This window comes from Coturnix japonica, chromosome Z (genome assembly GCF_054131305.1).
Source record: "Coturnix japonica strain WE chromosome Z, WE-NBRP24, whole genome shotgun sequence".
In the NCBI taxonomy this organism is placed as follows: Eukaryota; Metazoa; Chordata; class Aves; order Galliformes; family Phasianidae; genus Coturnix; species Coturnix japonica.
The window spans coordinates 4654655-4675816 of NC_140702.1; the positions used below are offsets into that span (position 1 = coordinate 4654655).

Sequence of the window (21162 nt, forward strand, 5' to 3'; positions counted from 1 at the left end):
TAATGTCTCTGCTCATTACATTTGGGTGATCGAGTTTCACCTCTGGAGGTACTCACATACAAACATGTGCTTGATTCTCCTGTGTAAGGAAAGAGTAAGTTCTATGCAGACAGTTCTTATTTCTTTTAATCAATTCTGTATTCTGCACATGTTCTTCTGAAGCTAAAATGAAGGCAGCTAAGTAACGTGTTTGCAATACATGAACAAACCTATTCAACACCTTGTCTCTAAGCTAACAAGCAGCGTTTGATGAGCACATCAGTATTTCATGCCCTTCATTCCATCCAGACAGAACCTGCCTGAGGAGCAAGCTGATGGCTGTCAGCTACAGGCAGACCCAGCTTAGTATTGCATTTCTTAGAGCAACAACTGTTGCTTTCAGTCACTGAATATACCAAGGCCAATTGCTATGCCAGGCACATTTATGGCAGCAGTGAACAAATAATGCATTAAAAATTGTAATAGACAGGAGCCATCTATTCTTTTAAAACTAGGTGACCAAAGAAGAACAGTCCCTCTAGAGTCAAGCTGTTAAGAACTAATAGCATCAATCAATAACACATAGATAGATAACTTCCGTGCCCTAAGACAGGTGCTGCCTGTGACCATTTGGTGCTCCTAATTAAGCCCTCTTGATGGCTTTTTTGTCTGAGCCACGTGACATTTTGTGATAGGAGTTACTGCTAGTGTTCCCTTAACCCTACACCAAAGTAGGAGGTATCCATTCTCAGGGAATCATGCAGGCTTCCTCTGTAATTGATGCTCAGAGACAGCCCCAGAACTTTTAAAATCTTAGCTTAGCTCTCATCCAATAATGTTCATCAAACAGTGCAACATGCCCCCTGGTAAAATCCATCAGGGCCACATCTCCACAGTTCCTGAACATCTTCAGGGATCCCACCACCTCCCTGGGCAGCCTGTGCCAGTTAATTCTGTGGGCAGACCTGCCAGTATGAAATATTATGCTAACATGACAAACAGAGAGAAGAAAAGCAAAATTAAGACTAGCTGACAAGCCTTGGCAGGATGTTCTGCTCTCCATCAATTTAGTCCCACTATTCAATTCTCTTTGGAGCTGTCTCCATGCCTCTCTGGAGTTTGTTCTTTGAGAAGAAGCAATTAAGTAAGCTCTCCAATGCCAAACTGCATACACTACTCTAGAGCTTTGTTGTTTCTCCATGGATCAACAAGGGTGACAAGCCAGAAGAATATGATGAAGAGCCTCATGCATACTCAGTGTAAAAAAGAACAAGGCAATTGTTGCTGGGAAGAAGGTGCATTTGCATTTGTGTCTTCTGCAGAGGGTACTGCAGAAATGGAAAGTCTTCCACTGGAGCAAACAAAGGGCTCTCATTTATTGCAATCAAGGCCCAGCGTGTGGATCTCAGAGATCAGACCTAAACCCTGCAGCAAAACAGAGACCTGCGTGGGAAAGTTCAGTTTCTCCCTACATCTGTGTAAGAAAAAGCCCACCATGGAATGACAGCTAAGTAAACATCCCTGTGACTCGTCACAGGTCTCTTCTACATGTCAGTGCTGAGCAATTCAAGATATTTAATTTGGTCTTCTTGCCAGATTTACTAAGTAAAAATCAATCAAACATCTCCTTCTACTGATTAAGAATGCTCTAAACATGCTTCTGCAGAGGTTTCCACCCAGTGACAAACAGCTCCTCCCATCACGAATGTTTATTTGTTCTATTTGGACATGCAACGCTGATTGATATTATTGGAATGATTGCTCCCCTACTTCTAAACTATTCCAGTGCAATCAGAAAGGCTGTCTGAACCTGGAGCTGAAAGTACTGCTCTATGGTGATGCAGTGGTAAACCTGGTGACTGAATGCACTGGCCAATAGCTGTGAACTGCAGACATTCATCAGCTGGCATGAAGCAATCTGGTTCAGATACCAAGCAGCTGGGTAGACTGGCTTACCCTACACTCAGTGCTATCATGTTTAGGGCAAAACCAGGACTCACGTCAGTCCATGGGATGCAATTTCAGGTATTTGGTACAGTCAGTGAATGCCTGCAGCCCCAGTTCTAATCATCAGATCACAGCAACTATGCCTTGACTGGAAGAGGAAAGGAGAACGATCAAAGCAAATACCTCTCACTCTCATCTTGGTGCTGACATCAACATTTTTGGTAACAAATTCCACTTCTGCTCCATCATCATTCTTGGTGACGTTCTTTATCATTAGGCTGTGAGTAGTTTGGGTTCTCTTGATGATGCAGGTCTCGCTTTCCTGTAAGACTTTACCATTGAGGTACCAAGTGCCACAACACGTTGTTGTAAGGTCAATAGTAAACATGGCATCCCCTCCAGGTACAGCTTCACCAGTTGTTAGGGGGGATTTCACAGCCAGGACTGGTTCTGAGGAACAACAACATGGATGTCTTTATGCTCTTGAGATGCAAGTCTGGTATCTCATCTAAAGATGGAAGATTAAATCATAGGTACATTTCTACTTCTCCCTTTGCATGAGTGCTGGAAGAAGCACTTCTATGCTTCAGATCTGTTACAGAAAGTTCTGCCTCTTGCACATGTGAGATATCAAGAGATAAGGATTTTCATGTCTCTGTCACAGAAACAGAACTTGTATCACTTTAGTGGTAGCTGGAAGTTGACAGGAGATAGGAGAACTAGGAATAAGGGAAAGCCTTTGGTGTGTTAATGCACTACTATCCTTAAAGTCAAAGAAAACAACTTTAGGGAACCAACACAGCTGCTCAGCACACACTGACCCATTTCCATTGGGGTTTTTGTGCTTACCAAGGTGCACGCTCCCTGGGAATTCCAGAGACAGGCTCTGTCCATGAGCATTGACTGCAGACACTCGGAACTGATCATCAGCCTCTTCAGACAGATTGCTCACCGTGAACTCTGGGATGGGGACATGAGACTCGTGGCACCTCACGCACGTGAAGCCAGTTAGTTTATTGCCTTCCACAATGTAGCCATCGATTGGAATGGGGCGGAGCATCTTCAGAGGGGACCATGCCAGCGTCACTGAGGTTTCTGTTTTATTTTTCACCACGGGGTCAGCTGGGGGCTGGGTGGGAGGTTTTCTGGGAGCTGAACAGAAATAAATACAGAAATATTAGCATAAGGTCATGTAGGTTGGAAAAGACCTTTAAGATCAGCAGACTCAACTTTCAGCATGACCTACTGAGTCCCACCATTAACTACTGTGGTACCTGAGGACATACATGACAAGCTTATTCCTGCAGGTATTTGCATAGTGAATATATTCACCCTCTGGTTGCTTTGGAACATTTTAGAGGTTAAAATCCCATCAGACTTTTTCACTGTGTGCAGCCACTGATACAGGCAGGAGGCTGGGAATTACCTGATGGGCTCTAGTTACAGACTACTGACACAGTAAAGGATTGATTTCATTTCATTTTGGCCATCAGAAAGTTTGGTGTCTGGTTTAAGTCACCCAATTATAATTTAAGACTCCAAGTATAATCCTATGGAGAGCAGCGCATTCAGGAGAACTCATCTCATCTTCATAAACCTGAATGAAATCACAGAATCATAGGATCACGGGAGGGCTTGGGTTGGAAGAAACCTTCAAGATCATCCAGTTCTAAACACCCTGCCATGGGCTGGCTGCCCACTAACCAGCTCAGGCTGCCCATCACCCATCCAACCTCGCCTTCAACACCAAGGACAGGCATCCACAGCTTCTCTGGGCAGCCTGAAATGGAAGCAATGAGCCACATGTTGAAGATACTCAAACATTCATGACTGTAGAGAGAGACAAATACTCCATACATATTGCCTGACTGGTAAATGGTATTAAAATGCCAACAACAGACTCATCCAGCTCATTGAAAATGGTGTGAACATGGCGAAAAACACCTTCCTAAGATCCAACCTAAACCTCCCCTGTCTCAGTTTAAAACCATTCCCCCTTCTCCTATCACTATCCACCCTCATACACAGCCATTCCCCCTCCTGTTTATACGCTCCCTTCAAGTACTGAAAGGCCACAATGAGGTCTCCCCGCAGCCTTCTCTTCTCCAGGCTAAACAAGCCCAGATCCCTCCACCTTTCCTCATAGGAGAGCTGCTCCAGCCCTCTGATCATCACAGTTTTCCTCCTCTGGACCCACCCCAACAGCTCCACATCCTTCCCAGGCCTGGACACAGTGCTGCAAATAGGGCCTCACAAGAGCTGAGCAGGAGGGGACAATCACCTCCCTCTCCTGCTGGCCACCCCTTTTTCAGTGCAGCCCAGAACACGCATGGATCTATCTTTTTCATACGGATATTCCCATAGATGTACATATATATACCACACCTACACACCCACAATCTGCTACAACTCCATAGAATTATCAAGGTTGGAAAAGACCTATAAGATCATCCAGTCCAACCATCACCAATACTTCCCAGTTAAATCATAGCCCTCAACACAACATCCAAACTTTTCTTGAACTTCCCAGGGTCGGTGACTCTACATGAGAGAAAAGGGCACACAGATAAGGGATTCTGCATTTGCTATTAGCAGGGGTGGGATGAGACCGAGCACTGCCCCAGCTCCTGGGATAACGCAGAAGGGCTGAGACCTTCCAGCTGCTTCCACCCAGGGTCACACAGCAAAGCCGACCCTGCAGGAGTCTGCATCATTCTTTGCATGGCATTGCTAAGAGGAAGATCCCCCCCTACCCTTGGCTCTACACTCCAGGTGCTGTCTGCCATCTGTAAAGCCACCACAGCTCTCCTACTGGAGTTCCCATCTGCACAGTGACAGCTTGGTTTCTTCTTACTGTCCAAACAACCACAGCCTCAGTGCTTCTCAAATCTCCCCTTTTCAGCTGATTTCCTCTTTCTAGTGGCTGGGCAATTCCTCCCTCTCACAGTCATCCCTCTGCCCCACTCTATGCCCACAGACCCACAGAGGGCACACAGAGCCAGCCCTGTCCCAGCAGCTGCTGCTTCACATCTGACAGTCTCAGGAGCTGAGATCCAGGCCAAGACAGCACTGCCCAGACATGGTTTGTAGGACGTTTGTGAGAGGAAATAGGGAGGTTTGTGATTGAACCTGCCCCCTAAGGAGGAAGGCAATGCTGCCTGCAGCCCCAGCAGGCATTACAAAACATTCCCTAGAGTCCCCCTCAGCTCCCTTTACAGCCCCTGCACAGCTCTATAGAACAGTCTTATAGAACTACCTCTAGTAGAAGCAATCTCCACACAGAGATCCTTTCCCAGTGGCACTCAGCCCTTCAGTGGGGTCTGAGAGCTGCAGCCAGACTCAAACACAACTGCTCACACAGCTCAGCTGCCTTCACCTGTGCTCCTGACGCTGACACATTGCAGCCCCACATCCCCCTCTGCCCCCCCACAGCCCCACACCCCCCTGTCCTCCCCGCACTCCCCATCAGCCCATCCCACCTCAGTGCTGCCTCTGTCTCTTCTCTCCTCTCCCCGTCCCAGCGCCGGCCTCCCCCGGCCTCCCATTGGGCAGCGGCAGCTCCGCCGGCTCCGATTGGCTGAGCCGCAGTGCGCGGGAGTGGCCGTTGTGGCAGTTGTGTTTGAGTCTGGCTGCAGCTCTCTTAGACCCCACTGAAGGGCTGAGTGCTTCTACTAGAGGTAGTTCTATCAGACTGTTCTATAGAGCTGTGCAGGGGCTGTAAAGGGAGCTGAGGGGGACTGTAGGGGGGATATGGGGCTGTGGTGGGCCATAGGAGGACTAGGGGCTCTAGGGGGCTCTGAGGGTGTGTAGGGGTTGTGGGGAGCTATTGGAGGATATGGGCAGGTATGGGGCTTTAAGGGGTGGTGTATGGAGAGATAGAGGGTTGTGGGGGCCTTAGGGTGATATGGGGCTACTGGGGGCTGTCGGGGACTGTGGGGAGGAATATGAAGTTGTAGCAGATTGTGGGGGTGTAGGTGTGGTATATATATGTACATCTATGGGAATATCCATATGAAAAAGATAGATCCATGTGTGTTCTGGGCTGCACTGAGAAAGGGGTGGCCAGCAGGAGAGGGAGGTGATTGTCCCCTCCTGCTCAGCTCTTGTGAGGCCCTATTTGCAGCACTGTGTCCAGGCCTGGGAAGGATGTGGAGCTGTTGGGGTGGGTCCAAAGGAGGGCCACTGTGATGATCAGACGGAAATTTGGGTGAAGCTGCCTGATTTTATGAAGCTATTCCTGTTATTTTCTTGGTGCTGTGTTTCCCAAATGAGTGGTTTCTGGCTGTGCTGCAGCACCAGTCTGCATGTGAACATCAACTCTATTCACCATCTGGGAAGATTAGGACTTCCCTTCTCCCACCAGCACCACTGAATTACAGTTACTCTAAGGAATCCTTAAAGAAGGGTTTACAGCTGTCATGTTATCTGAAGTGCTTGGGGCATTCTGATGCTATTAACCTCTATGTATTAACAAGTTCAAAAAGAAAAGGTAGGCATCTGATTGTTGTGCCAGTTTCTAAGTTATTTGGAAAGCTGTACCACCCAACCACTCCTTCTGTTTGATGGAGGTGACAAAGCTCAGTTTAATTTCTGACTGCTGTTTAAATTCTGGAGCTCAAGCTGATTCCTGGAGTAGAAAAAGCTCGGAAGCTGTCCCTCCTACAAGCAGGCACCTCTGAGCAAAATATGACATCTCAGTTTCAGATGGTAAGGTCAGGAGATCTGATTCCAGCGTCTAGCTTTTGGCTTCATGCTATGTTAGTGGGACCTTTGGCATCCAGCACTGACTAACAGCAACTGACAGGCTGGTAACAGTGCACATCAAAGCAGTTATGTGTCAGGATGGGTCAGGAAAATTGTATGGCATTGAGATTTCCTGTCTTTGCTCTTTGCAGATCTAACTAGCTGCTGGAAGAATCCTGTACGCCATGTTCACACCATTTTCAATGAGCTGGATGAGTCTGTTGTTGGCATTTTAATACCATTTCCCAGGCAGGCAATATGTATGGAGTATTTGGCTCTCTCTACAGTCATGAATGTTTGAGTATCTTCAACATGTGGCTCATTGCTTCCATTTCAGGCTGCCCAGAGAAGCTGTGGATGCCTGTCCTTGGTGTTGAAGGTGAGGTTGGATGGGTGATGGGCAGCCTGAGCTGGTTAGTGGGCAGCCAGCCCATGGCAGGGTGTTTAGAACTGGATGATCTTGAAGGTTTCTTCCAACCCAAGCCCTCCCGTGATCCTATGATTCTGTGATTTCATTCAGGTTTATTGAGATGAGATGAGTTCTCCTAAATGCGCTGTTCTCCATATGATTATAATTGGAGTCTTAAATTATAATTGGGTGACTTAAAGCAGACACCAAACTTTCTGATGGCCAAAATGAAATGAAATCAATCCTTTACTGTGTCAGTAGTCTGTAACTAGAGCCCATCAGGTAATTCCCAGCCTCCTGCCTGTATCAGTGGCTGCACACAGTGAAAAAGTCTGATGGGATTTTAACCTCTAAAATGTTCCAAAGCAACCAGAGGGTGAATATATTCACTATGCAAATACCTGCAGGAATAAGCTTGTCATGTATGTCCTCAGGTAGCACAGTAGTTAATGGTGGGACTCAGTAGGTCATGCTGAAAGTTGAGTCTGCTGATCGTGAAGGTCTTTTCCCGCCTACATGACCTTATGATAATATTTCTGTATTTATTTCTGCTCAGCTCCCAGAAAACCTCCCACCCAGCCCCCAGCTGACCCCGTGGTAAAAAATAAAACAGAAACCTCAGTGACGCTGGCATGGTCCCCTCCGAAGATGCAACCCCCATTCCAATCGATGGCTACATTATGGAACGCAAGAAACTAACTGGCTTCACCTGGGTGAGGTGCCACGAGTCTCATGTCCCCGTCCCAGAGTTCACGGTGAGCAATCTGTCTGAAGAGGCTGATGATCAGTTCCGAGTGTCTGCAGTCAATGCGCATGGACAGAGCCCGTCTCTGGAATTCCCAGGGAGCGTGCACCTTGGTAAGCACAAAAACCCCAATGGAAATGGGTCAGTGTGTGCTGAGCAGCTGTGTTGGTTCCCTAAAGTTGTTTTCTTTGATTTGAAGGATAGTAGTGCATTAACACACCAAAGGCTTTCCCTTATTCCTAGTTCTCCTATCTCCTATCAACCTCCAGCTACCACTAAAGTGATACAAGTTATGTTTCTGTGACAGAGACATGAATATTATTATCTTTTGATATCTCACATGTGCAAGAGGCAGAACTTTCTGTAACAGATTTGAAGCATAGAAGTGCTTCTTCCAGCACTCATGCAAAGGGAGAAGTAGAAATGTACCTATGATTTAATCTTCCATCTCTAAATGAGATACCAGACTTGCATCTAAAGAGCATTAAGACATCCATGTTGTTCTTCCTCAGAACCAGTCCTGGCTGTGAAATCCCCCCTAACAACTGGTGAAGCTGTACCTGGAAGGAATGCCATGTTTACTATTGACCTTATAACAACGTGTTGCGGCACTTGGTACATCAATGGTAAAGTCTTACAGGAAAGCGAGACCTGCATCATCAAGAGAACCCAAACTACTCACAGCCTAATCATAAAGAACGTCACCAAGAACGATGATGGAGCAGAAGTGAAATTTGTTGCCAAAAATGTTGATGTCAGCACCAAGATGAAAGTGAGAGGTATTTGCTTTGATCGTTCTCCTTTCCTCTTCCAGTCAAGGCATAGTTGCTGTGATCTGCTGATTAGAACTGGGGCTGCAGGCATTCACTGACTGTACCAAATACCTGAAATTGCATCCCATGGACTGATGTGAGTCCTGGTAATGACCTAAACATGATAGCACTGAGTGTAGGGTAAGCCAATCTACCCAGCTGCTTGGTATCTGAACCAGATTGCTTCATGCCAGCTGATGAATGTCTGCAGTTCACAGCTATTGGCCAGTGCATTCAGTCACCAGGTTTACCACTGCATCACCATAGAGCAGTACTTTCAGCTCCAGGTTCAGACAGCCTTTCTGATTGCACTGGAATAGTTTAGAAGTAGGGGAGCAATCATTCCAATAATATCAATCAGCGTTGCATGTCCAAATATAGCAAATAAACATTCGTGATGGGAGGAGCTGTTTGTCACTGGGTGGAAACCTCTGCAGAAGCATGTTTAGAGCATTCTTAATCAGTAGAAGGAGATGTTTGATTGATTTTTACTTAGTAAATCTGGCAAGAAGACCAAATTAAATATCTTGAATTGCTCAGCACTGACATGTAGAAGAGACCTGTGACGAGTCACAGGGATGTTTACTTAGCTGTCATTCCATGGTGGGCTTTTTCTTACACAGATGTAGGGAGAAACTGAACTTTCCCACGCAGGTCTCTGTTTTGCTGCAGGGTTTAGGTCTGATCTCTGAGATCCACACGCTGGGCCTTGATTGCAATAAATGAGAGCCCTTTGTTTGCTCCAGTGGAAGACTTTCCATTTCTGCAGTACCCTCTGCAGAAGACACAAATGCAAATGCACCTTCTTCCCAGCAACAATTGCCTTGTTCTTTTTTACACTGAGTATGCATGAGGCTCTTCATCATATTCTTCTGGCTTGTCACCCTTGTTGATCCATGGAGAAACAACAAAGCCCTAGAGTAGTGTATGCACTTTGGCATTGGAGAGCTTACTTAATTGCTTCTTCTCAATGAACAAACTCCAGAGAGGCATGGAGACAGCTCCAAACAGAATTGAATAACGGGACTAAACTTATGGAGAGCAGAACTTCCTGTCAAGGCTTGTCAGCTAGTCTTAATTTTGCTTTTCTTCTCCCTCTTTGTCACGTTAGCATAATATTTCATACTGGCAGGTCTGCCCTCAGAATTAACTGGCACAGGCTACCCACGGAGGTGGTGGGATCCCTGGAGGTGTTCAGGAACTGTGGAGATGTGGCCCTGATGGATGTTATCAGGGGGCATGTTGGGGTGGGTTGGGGTTGGAATCAAAGGAGGACCCCCATGTATTTCAGCAGGAATCACTACTGGTAATAAGACTTTTGGAGCAAATCCTGGTAGGGCCACGCTGAGCTGGTCCAGTCCGGAGGCTGTTCCTCCTTCCTGCAGTATCTGCAGTGAAAACCAGCAGCTGCTTTTGTGTGGCTGGGCTCACATCCAACAGTGGTGAGGTGACTACAATTATTCCACTGTGTGTTAATAGAGGCCAGTTTCATCATCTAACTTTTGCGCTCCAATTAACTTCCATAAAGGAATTCTGTTTTTCTTTTCAGTCCTAAGTGTTGTCTCCATCTTTTAGGCTCGATTTGTTTTCCAGGGGGTTACAATGCAGTAATAGAACACCCTCCATTTATTTCCTTCTAGTTTGCTTGTTCCAATTCTTTCCTCAGGTTTCCGAGTTTAGACATTTTCTTTAAGCCCTGGGCTTCTTCCTTTGGCTCTATCCCCTGTACAGTGTATGTCCTTCAACTTGTGGAGATAAGGTAATCTGGTACGTGGTTTATAAAAGCTGCCAATTTGCCAGCTTCTGAATTAGAATCTAGCAATTAGAACTAGGATTAAACGTGTATGTTTGGCCTTATGATAAATGAATGCCTCATGGTCAGCAATGTCCCTGCAGTTCTTTATCATCATACATATTTTGTGTGCCCATATTTTGTTTCAGCACTGGCAAACTTCATAAACAAAGAGACAACTGGAGTCACGACTTGAGCCCTGACATCTGGGCTTCATTCTTCTAGTTCATGAATTGCCTCAGCACTTACATCATCTTTAAACCTATGACTGAAACGGTCCTAAGTTCTTAGCATGGGAATCCAGTCTCCTCTTTTGACAAATTAAACTCCACATTTGGAGAGTTGAGTGTCTCCTGCTGTACCCGAAGGATGTTGTGATCTCTGAGGTGTCTCCCTGAGGTGCTGTAAGCACAGCCATTAGCTCATAGTGCAAGTAAAGCACTGTCAGGTCAAGCCTGGAGGAGTAATGCTTGTCACTGACATGTTCCTGTTCAGGGTGGAGCTGGAGGATAAAATAACACAAGAAATTGTCATTGAAAGTCAATATCTGTGAAATTCAACTGGCTGCATTCACAGAACCTGGCGTTAAGATCTGTTTTCTGGTTTCTATCTTGAACCTCTTTTCCATAACCCAGTCCTCATTTATGAACTGAACCTCTACTGAAAGCCTTTTGCTGTGTATGCTCATGCTGCAGTGCAGCGCTTGTGACCTTTAACAGCACATTCACATTCCTCTGATCACAGGCTCCTTAAGGTTGGTTAATACCCTCTAGTCCAACTGCTCACCCATCACCACCATTATGCTCACCATCAGCAGGCTAAAAACTCAGCAGAGATGATAGATCAAGCACAACACTGGATTTGGGATGGCTAGAGATTCCTAAGATATTGAAGGATTGCTTGCAGGTGGTGTTGGCTCAGGTATTCACCCTGCATCCCACCTCCCGTTCTGTTTGGTTGAGAATCATGCATTCTGCAATTTCACTTTGTAATTCAAAGACCCTGGCTTTATCTGTTAAAAAACTGATCTAAAACAAGCCGAGAAGACTCCGTTGGAACTGGTTGATGCAGAACAAAGGCATCCCCAAAGGACAAGTTGCACTGTTTGATGAACATTATTGGATGAGAGCTAAGCTAAGATTTAAAAAGTTCTGGGGCTGTCTCTGAGCATCAAATACAGAGGAAGCCTGCATGATTCCCTGAGAATGGATACCTCCTACTTTGGTGTAGGGTGAAGGGAACACTAGCAGTAACTCCTATCACAAAATGTCACGTGGCTCAGACAAAAATGCCATCAAGAGGGCTTAATTAGGAGCACCAAATGGTCACAAGATGGTCTTAGGGCAGGGAAGTAATCTATCTATGTGATATTGATTGATGCTATTAGTTCTTAACAGCTTGACTCTAGAGGGGCTGTTCTTCTTTGGTCACCTAGTTTTAAAAGAATAGATGGCTCCTGTCTATTACAATTTTTAACTCATTATTTGTTCACTGATGCCATAAATGTGCCTGGCATAGCAATTGGCCTTGGTATATCCAGTGACTGAAAGCAACAGTTGTTCTGTAAGAAATGCAATACTAAGCTTGGTCTGCCTGTAGCTGACAGCCATCAGCTTGCTCCTCAGGCAGGTTGTGTCTGGATGGAATGAAGGGCATGAAATACTGATGTGCTCATCAAACGCTGCTTGTTAGCTTAGAGACAAGGTGTTGAATAGGTTTGTTCATGCATTGAAAACACGTTACTTAGCTGCCTTCATTTTAGCTACAGAAGAACACGTGCAGAATACAGAATTGATTAAAAGAAATAAGAACTGTCTGCATAGAACTTACTCTTTCCTTACACAGGAGAATCAAGCACACGTTTGTATGTGAGTACCTCCAGAGGTGAAACTCGATCACCCAAATGTAATGAGCAGAGACATTACAATCAGTTCTAACTGTATCTTCATGCTGTGCTGAATAAGCCTGAGTCAGGATGTAAACCACTTTCTCTTTTTTTCTTCAGATGAAGCCATTAATGTTGTCAACAAGCCCAAAATGACTCCAGAAATATCAGTCAGTCCTTCTGAAGAACTGGAGCTGGTGTGTGAGGTGTCAGCTGCAAGCGGAGCTGTCGTATGGAAGAAAGATCAAACAGAGGTGAAGCAGGACCAGAAGACAACCATCATCTCCCAGGGGACGCACCGCAACCTCATGGTCAAAAATGTGACCCTGAAAGACCAAGGGAGCTACAGCTGTGAAACAAAAGATGACAAAGCAACATTCCAAGTGAAAGTCAGAGGTGAGAAAATGCTTGGAATCCCAGAGATAAAGGAACGCTTCATTTGGTGTGTCTTGCATTTGGAGGATCAACTGACAGCCTCTCTGGTGCAAAACATTTTGGCTCTAGGACTTTCTCTGTCATCTAGTCTCATAGCAACACTTTTCTACATGTGCTTTTCCATCCAGGGATGAATTACTGCAACAAACCATAGGCAAGGAGGGTAACTTGTGCAACTCTTGTAGTCAGCTGGTGTCTGCAGGGTTACAGTGCAAGAGCACACCAGGCATGCAAGGAGTGAGAAAAGGGGAGGTGTTTGAAGAGATCTGGTTACAAAATTTGAGTGACACAATTAGGTGGAAAATGCCAATAATCAGACTCATAAATGGCCTGGGTTGCAAAGGCCCACAGTGCTCATCCAGTTCCAACCCCCTTCTTCCTATGTGCAGGGTTGCCAAGCAGCAGCCCAGGCTGCCCAGAACCACATCCAGCCTGGCCTTGAATGCCTGCAGGGATGGAGCATCCACAGTCTCCTTGGGCAACCTGTTCTAGAGGGCCGTTCCCTTCTGATTTACTGGAAATGTAGAGAGACATGAGAAGAAAAAAAGAGAAGGGAGGAGGTTCAGCAGTGCATGCAGGTGTTCTAAATCTCATGTCCAAATCTGCTATCAGACTGCGAAATGTTTAGCTTTGTGATATGATGTGATATGATATGATATGATATGATATGATATGATATGATATGATGTGATATGATATGATATGATATGATATGATATGACATGAAATGATATGTCTATCATTTCCCAAGGCAAAATAGAGGGGAAAGTATTTTCCTGTCTTAGTGAGGCATCACGATGCTCCCTGTGAAGTGCAAGTATAATGAAAACGGGCAACTGGAGTAAGCTCTGCAGCAGACTACAGCAAAACTGTGTGACTCTTGTGATGTCCCTGCAGAGAAAGAAAACGTGTTTACAGAGAAGGACAAAATACAAAAGGAGATGAAGGCTGCACCAACAGAAAATGCCACGCTGAGCTGCGAGGTGGCCCAGGAGAAGACGGAGGTGAAGTGGTACAAGGAGGGGAAACTGATCACCTGGAGCAAGAAGTTCAAGGTGGAGTCAGAGGGCAAACAGCGTTGGCTGGTGGTGAGCCAGGTGGAGAAGAAAGATGCAGGGGAGTACAGCTGCGAGGCTGCTGGCCAGAAACTCACCTTCAAGACTCATGTCACAGGTGAAACAGGTGTTGTCTGAAATACAGCAGAGAACAGTAAAGTAAAATCTAGTTTCTATTATACAGTGATCCAGTTGCAGTAGTCTGTGCTGAGGATTTTTCCGTAGACATGATTGTCTGGGTTTGTAGAAAGTATTTGGTGTCTGGGTTTGTAGAAAGTATTTGGTTTCAGTATGGCACAAAGACCTGTTTCAGTCTGTCTGTAGCATAATAATTACTGATATATGTACAATGGAAGCAATATTCAAGATATTATTCAAATCTCTCCTGTGCCTGAGATCCCAAACTGTAATTCTTGTTCACGGAAACATTTGACTAAGATAAGTATGTGCAGTGAGGCTGGAGTGCATGTTGTACGTGCAGGCTTTCATGGTAGGAGAAGCAGGAACTTCTCCTAGTAGTACACTGCCTTTTTACTATGCCTTTATGTTGGAGGCTGCATCTGGATAGGTGAGTCTGCTACTCACAGTAAGAGACCTGGTAGAGCTGACTATTCCCAGAGCTCAAAGTAAAATAGATATCTGCAAATCACACACAAAGAACAAAGGACTGCGTTGGTGAGCATATTTCCTTTGTGTCTTTGACAGTCACAGTTGTGGCAATGGTAGATGCCATGAGGAGTCTGTTCAGGAAGCCAGGAGTACTGTTCTGGGTCATGAAAAGGCAGCCAGTGGTTTGACTATCACACGTTTATGTGTTTTGATGTTTCACAGTGGGTCTTAAGTAAAAGGAACTCAGGTTTTGGTTGCCTGCAGGACAGATGTTCTTTTGGGTTCAATATGTTTGCATAGTGACTTGCAACCATGGGACTGGTGTTCAAGGACCCTCTTGGTTCCTTCAGTTCCTAGGTTCTTTCTTGCCTAGATTTGACACTTAGTTTCAACAGAAGAGCTGATATTCTCTAGTGAAGGCTATTAGTTTGGGCACAAGTGGTAACCTAAACCTGTTCCAAGCTGTACATACAAACCTGCAAGATGGTCTCATTTCAGTCCCTCAGTCAATACTTTTTCTTTTCTTCCCTCAGAGCCAAAACCTGTGTTTATAAACCAGGAGAAGGTGCAGAAAGAGGTGAGTGCTGCCCTGGCAGCAAGTGCCTCCCTCAGCTGTGAAGTAGCACAGGATCCAATCTAAGTAAAATGATCCAAGGATGGAAGACTGCTTGCCTCCTCCAGAAAGTTCAGAATGGAATCTGTGGGCAAAACACGGCGTCTGGTTGTGGAGCAGCTGGAGAAGAAAGATGCTGGAGAATACATCTGCGAGGCTGCTGGCCAGAAGATGACCTTCAAGTTGGAAACAACTGGCGAGCATTTGCTTTGGGAGCACTAAGCAGCTTTGGTGGGATGTGGATGTGGGGGAATGGCTGGTTTCATTGACATGAGAGAACAGGCAGTGAAGCTGTGAAACCAGATGGATGATGCTCAGCCTGGCCATGTGCCTCAGAGCTGTTTGCTCAAGGAAGCCAAGTGTAGTTGTGGGTTTGCTCTCAAGAGTACAGTTTGGTAGGGATGAGTTGGTGGTTGGACTAGATGACCTTAGTGGTCTTTTCCAGCCTTAGTGACTCTGTGGTTCTCTGCTTCAGGAAAGACCTACTCGCTGACTTACACATGTGTCCAAGTCAAGGATGCAGCAGAAATAAAATCTGTAGCAGAAAAGGCAGAATCTTGTGCCCATCTTACAGTGAAAGGTAATTATGCTTCTGATGACGATTTTGCTTAAATTATCTTATGTTATAAACCAGCTAACATCCTTTGCTTTAATGTCAAGGAAGTTAAACACCACCATGACCTTTCACAGAAATAAAAGCTCCAACCTACCTGCCATTCTGCCCACAAAATATCCAGCTTGTCTTTTGGGATTTACTTTGCTAAGTAAAACAGGCGATTTTCTTAGGAAGTTGATTTTCTACCTTTAGACTTCAGATTTGTGTTTGAACGTTGAGGGATAAAAACATAGCTTGAATTTTTCTTCATCTTCTCTGTATGTTTGAAATGAGCACAGGTTGTGTTTATTTTTAATATATACAATGTTAGGGTATATATATGATGTTAAGTGTGGTAAAGAAAAGGGAGACATTTGAGTTAGCACAGTACTCAAGAGTTCAGTCCCCAGCTTTGCCACTGTTACAATTATAAGGGCAAGAACATCCTGGAAAATGAATTTCTCCTAAGTAGAGTCATTACATTTGAGCTACAGAGACCTTTACTAGGAGAAAACTTGTTGTTCAGAGCTACGTTGCTGTATTTAACCAAAGTAATTATCAATGTCTGTGTTTCACTGATCCTCTATTCCATTTCGTAATGCGAGGAGTTTGATATCGAGATGGGAAGGTAATGATTTGATTTGGATGTTGGACTGGGAATCAGAAGATCTGGGCTCTCTTCAGGTTGTCAGTCTTATTGTCTGACTTCTTAACAACTTTCCTTTCTTTCTACTACTTTTTTAATGATGTTTTAAGGCATTTTGAGCTGATAGGTGTAGTGTTCATGTGCAGTAATGCTGACATGAGTAAGTAGGGTGATAATGTATGGGTTTTTTATATTCCTTCTAAATCTCTGCTTTCTCTTGTTCCATCCTTCTTAAAGAGCAATCCATTAATCTAGTAAAGGAGCTGTGTGATGAGGATGTGACTGAGCCTGAAGAAGCCAAATTTGAATGCGAGATATCCATTCCTTCTATGAAACCTCCCAAGTGGTATCTACGTGGGGAAGTCTTACAGGCTGGAAGAAACTTGATTATGCAGCAAGAAGGCACCATCCACCGGCTGACCATACCGAAAACCACCACTGATATGACAGGCACCATTCAGTTCTCAATTGGCAAATCCAAATCCACAGCCAATCTGCTCATCAGAGGTAACGTATCCTGGCTTGATTTACATCATGAAGATGAAGAATTAATTAACGTACAGTCTTCCTTCACTGGAGTCTTTGAAATATTGTGTGTTTTCTGGAGGGTCTGCTCCATTTCCTTTTAAAAGTCGTTGGACACTAAATAAGACAGCTGCATCTCAGTAAAAGATGTGTTTGAATAGTTGTGATGTGCTTACTATTCAGATCTACAGAGCTGAGGTTTTTTCCTTGGCTATACCAAAGAAGTCAAATCAGGTGGAATTAATTGTATTTCTGAACTAGACAAGTTTAAGTTTGGTAGCACCTAAATTTGATGCAGTTTGTCATTGATTTCATCTGAAGGAAATTTCCAGGCTTCTTATCTGCTGTTGTCCCCAGCGTAAGAGTCTCCATTCACATCCTAAAGTACTTGTTATATTTTCAACTCACTCTTATTTGAAAAAAAGCCTCAACTGGGAGCAATTTAATAAGCACAGAACAAGAACTGGACCTTGCATTTAGTAGATAATATACAGTATTACTTTATAGAAATGTAGTCAATGGCATTCCCTATAGGCAATCGTTTGTTTTATCTTTAGATAAAGTGGTTCAAAGAACAATTGTGAACATGGAATTAATTGGAATGGAATACACGCAAGAGACTTTCCTCTTCTTCCAATTGTCCTCATCCTTTCTTCTCTTCCACCCCTGCTTTGCAGATTACCATTTACAAATCACCAGGAAGTTGGAGGACAAGACAGCTTTGGAACGTCATTCTGTCATCCTGTCCTGTGACTTCAGGCCTTCTCCAAAGGTTGTGAAATGGTTCAAGGGCCACCCACCCATCGAGCCCTCTGAGAAGTACAAGATCAAGAGGGATAAGCATTCAGCAGAGCTCAAGATTCTGAAGCTGAAGCCCGATGATGCTGGTGTGTACAAGTGCAAGGCAGAAATTGCAGAGACTGAGGCCACGCTGACAGCTGAAGGTATGAGCATGGAGGGTGGCCTCTTCCATGTCCTATTTCACCTCAGATTTCTCTTCTTAAGGTTCTTATTTTTGTAACAGTTCACCTTGTTTCCCCACAGCTCGCAATGTAGAAGTGACGAAGCATCAGCATGATGTGGAAACTGAAGAAGAGAGCTCTGCTGTCTTCTCCTGCGAGCTGTCCCATGATGACGAGGACGTGGAATGGTTCCTGAATGGCAACCTCCTTTACACCAACAATTACAATGACATCAAGAACGTTGGCAGTTGCTGCACACTGACAATGAGTCAGGTTAAGCCTGAAGATGCTGGCACAGTGACAGTGAAGTCAGACAAGGTGTCAGAAAGCGCGCGCCTGAAGGTGATAGGTGGGTCTGGTCACAACCCTCCTGGATGTAAGAGATGCTAAGGAGCTCCAGTTCATTCTATTGTGAAGCAATCCTGCTTCTAAAGCTCACCTCTCTGGGGTGACAAGTTATCAGGGGCTTTCTTCCAGTGGAAGGTTCCATTGCAGCAGATATCAACGAAGGAGGATGGTTTTGGTGTCCTGCCAAAGCATTCCATTGCTTTTTATCATCATTTTACTTAACACAAGAAGAGTTACAGGAGCAATTTTTTTACTGCTTCAGTGCCATGCAGTGTCAATGCTGTTGTCTCCAAGGATTTATGACTGCAGGGAGAGATCAGCTTATCCTCTTAATCCTGTGGCCTGCTGTATGAGCTCTGCTCCATGTGAGGGCAATGCCAGCTCTCCAGCTTTAGAAGAGCTGCATCCCAATAACTTCATATGATATCAGTCCCACCCACAGCAATGCAGGCTGTCCCTCCTGTTCCCTGTATTCTCCTACTGATTAGTTCAGAATTCCTTAAAGCGCATTCTGTCAAGAGACATGAAACCGCTTTAGGTTCTATATTGTGTTGTCAGTACTGGTAAAGATTTATTGATCTCTCCTTAAAAAGCTGAAAGCAACTGGAAATGTCTCAACTTCTGTATCACGTTGTTCTGTTTTGCCTGTTTAATTGCAGAGAAGCCTGCTGTCCTCATGAAGTCCTTGGATGATGTTTTTGGTGAGGAGCGGGGTGTGATTAAATTGGAATGTGAAGTCTCTAAAGAGAAGGTCAAACCAGTGAGGAAAAAGGACGGTGATGTGCTCACTTCTGGCAACAAGTATGAGCTGGTACAGTCTGGGAAGACCCTATGTCTCCTTCTCCATGACCTCGAGAAGCCAGATGCAGGTTTCTATACCTGTGATATTGGCACTGATGTTGCCAAGTCAAAGGTCGGCGTTCAGGGTAAGTACTGTGGAAAGTAAAGGAGTGCTAAAAGCACATTCAGTGTGGTCACTATGTCTTACACCTATTCCCCCACGAGCCTTAATAGTTTCTACAATAGAACTGTATTTCTGCAATTTAGCGCAGTGATGTCTGGAAAATTCCCATTGCTTTTGATGTAAATGTATCTCCTTTTGCCATGAAAATCACAAAAAACGTCAAGAATGTCCTGGAAATGTTTCCTTTCTAAACATCCCTAAAATGGAGAAATGGTTTGAACACCAGTAGGGGTAGGATGGTAACAAATTAGCTAATAGAAACATTTAATGTCTTGTCGTAGGCAAAACCCTTTTCCTCACGCAGCATCCTAGAGTTGTCCTCTCTGTTAGGTTTTTCCCTCTGTAGCTCATTGAATCTTCATTGTGCTCCATGGACTGAGCTGCTCTCCTTGTAGTTCTTCCAGAGCAAAGCCAAGAGATTCACGTCTCTTTTTTTTTATAGCTTTCTGGTAATTCTGAGTGGAGAATGTCTTAGAGAATACATCAGTGAGGAACGCAGCCATGATCTGCAAATCCTGAGTTCAAACACCAGTACTGCTACTCACATTGGTCACGAATGCCTTTTCTCCATCTAAACCTCATACTAACCTATCTCTTATCTTCCAGAGCTGAATATTGGCATTAGCAAACGGCTGAAAAACAATGAAATCCAGGAGGTAGATGCACTTTTGAATGCATTCTGTCCCATGAAAGCATTGATGAGTTCAAGTGGACACTGAATGGAAGCAGAGTGGAAAGTGGTGGGCGATTTAAAGCTTCTAACGTGGGTTGGTAAGAGACTCTCCTTATCAAAAGTGTGACTTTTACTGACTCTGGGGAAGTCGTTTTTATTGCCCGTGGTCTAACCTCCAAAGCCTCTCTGTCTGTGAAAGGTAATGAGATGGGAGAGATTCTGGGGTCTGATTCCTTCATCTGTCTTCTGATAAGATTGTCATGAGAGCTAACTCATAATATGGTTAAAGTGAATAGCAACCTTCTACTTGAACCTTGAAGCACTGAGAATTTCTCTTAAAAATAAGTAAAAGGAGGAACCATTTTACACAAATGTGAGAACTACCCAAAGCACTGGGGTAGTGTTGGAAATGGGCATCTCACTACAGCTTGTTCCATTAACAGTAAATCAGGAATGATCTGTTGAGGGAACTGTGGGAGCAAATATCCTCTAAGTATAAGCTGAAGGGATGGCCTTCACATCATCTAGCTGTACAACAAATTCCTATCTAGAACATGTGCATCTGAGAGCATCATCTGAGGCTCCCAGTGTGCTCAGTGGAGAAAAGGAAGAGGCAGTTTTCAGACATGGCTCATCATCCTCAATGGGGTAGATTTAAGAGAGAATTAATGGTGCCTGGAATTCTATTGTCTGTACTTTACAGATTACTGCTGGCTGTAGGATGGCCTCTGTTGCAAGTGCCTCTCTAACTTATGTCCAGCATGTAGATGCGTGTATTTTGAGAGAGGCATCCTACCCTAAGTGTATGTTACTCAAAAAGCATGTTTTCTTTCAGAAAAACCTACTGAGGTAACAAAACAGCTGGAGGATAAGACAGCAGCAGCAGGGCAGGACATCAGCCTGAGCCGTGAGCTGTCGAAACCAGATGTGAACATCAGGTGGTACAAGGATGGCAAAGCAATCAGAAAAAGCCAGAAGTACGACTTGCAGCAGGAGGGAACTGGGGCCATTCTGATCATCCATGACTCTACCGCCAAGGACAGCACGGAGTACCCCTGTGAGACAGAGGACTCTGAAACAAAAGCCAGGGTCACTGTGCAAGGTGAGTTGAAAAGCACACTGGGGATGGCATGTAGAGAAGTCGAGGTAAATATCTGCAGCCTGTGGGTGATGTTTTTCTCTTCTGTTTCCTTGAGCGGGATCAATTCTTAGTTTTCAGAAAATATGGTGGATTAAAATATTTTAGTTAAAATAATCTCTAAACTGAATGATAAATGGCATGAGAAAGCAAAGCTGAGAACTAAGCTCCAGAAGAGAAAACAAAGTCAAGTATGGCATATTTAGAGACAGATGAAGAACCCTTGAGCGCACTGAGGAGTACTAGCATACTCTGGAATGTCTCTTGGGCTCCCTACAGCACACATA

At 44.6% G+C, this 21162-nt stretch overlaps 2 protein-coding genes across 2 annotated transcripts; both read left to right on the plus strand.

Annotated features, from left to right (window-relative positions):
• Positions 1-835: 835 nt before the first annotated feature.
• LOC146753636 (obscurin-like protein 1) lies at positions 836-12881 on the plus strand. The gene is made up of 3 exons (XM_085529403.1): positions 836-845; positions 8336-8602; positions 12433-12881. Exons 1-3 carry the CDS (start codon positions 836-838, stop codon positions 12879-12881), a joined length of 726 nt encoding a protein of 241 aa, XP_085385529.1.
• Positions 12882-17376: 4495 nt separating this feature from the next.
• Positions 17377-20878, plus strand: LOC146753637 (obscurin-like). Its single transcript, XM_085529404.1, has 5 exons — positions 17377-17402; positions 17815-18101; positions 18760-19026; positions 19671-19835; positions 20573-20878. Exons 1-4 carry the CDS (start codon positions 17377-17379, stop codon positions 19781-19783), a joined length of 693 nt encoding a protein of 230 aa, XP_085385530.1. The 3' UTR covers positions 19784-19835; positions 20573-20878.
• Positions 20879-21162: the final 284 nt, after the last annotated feature.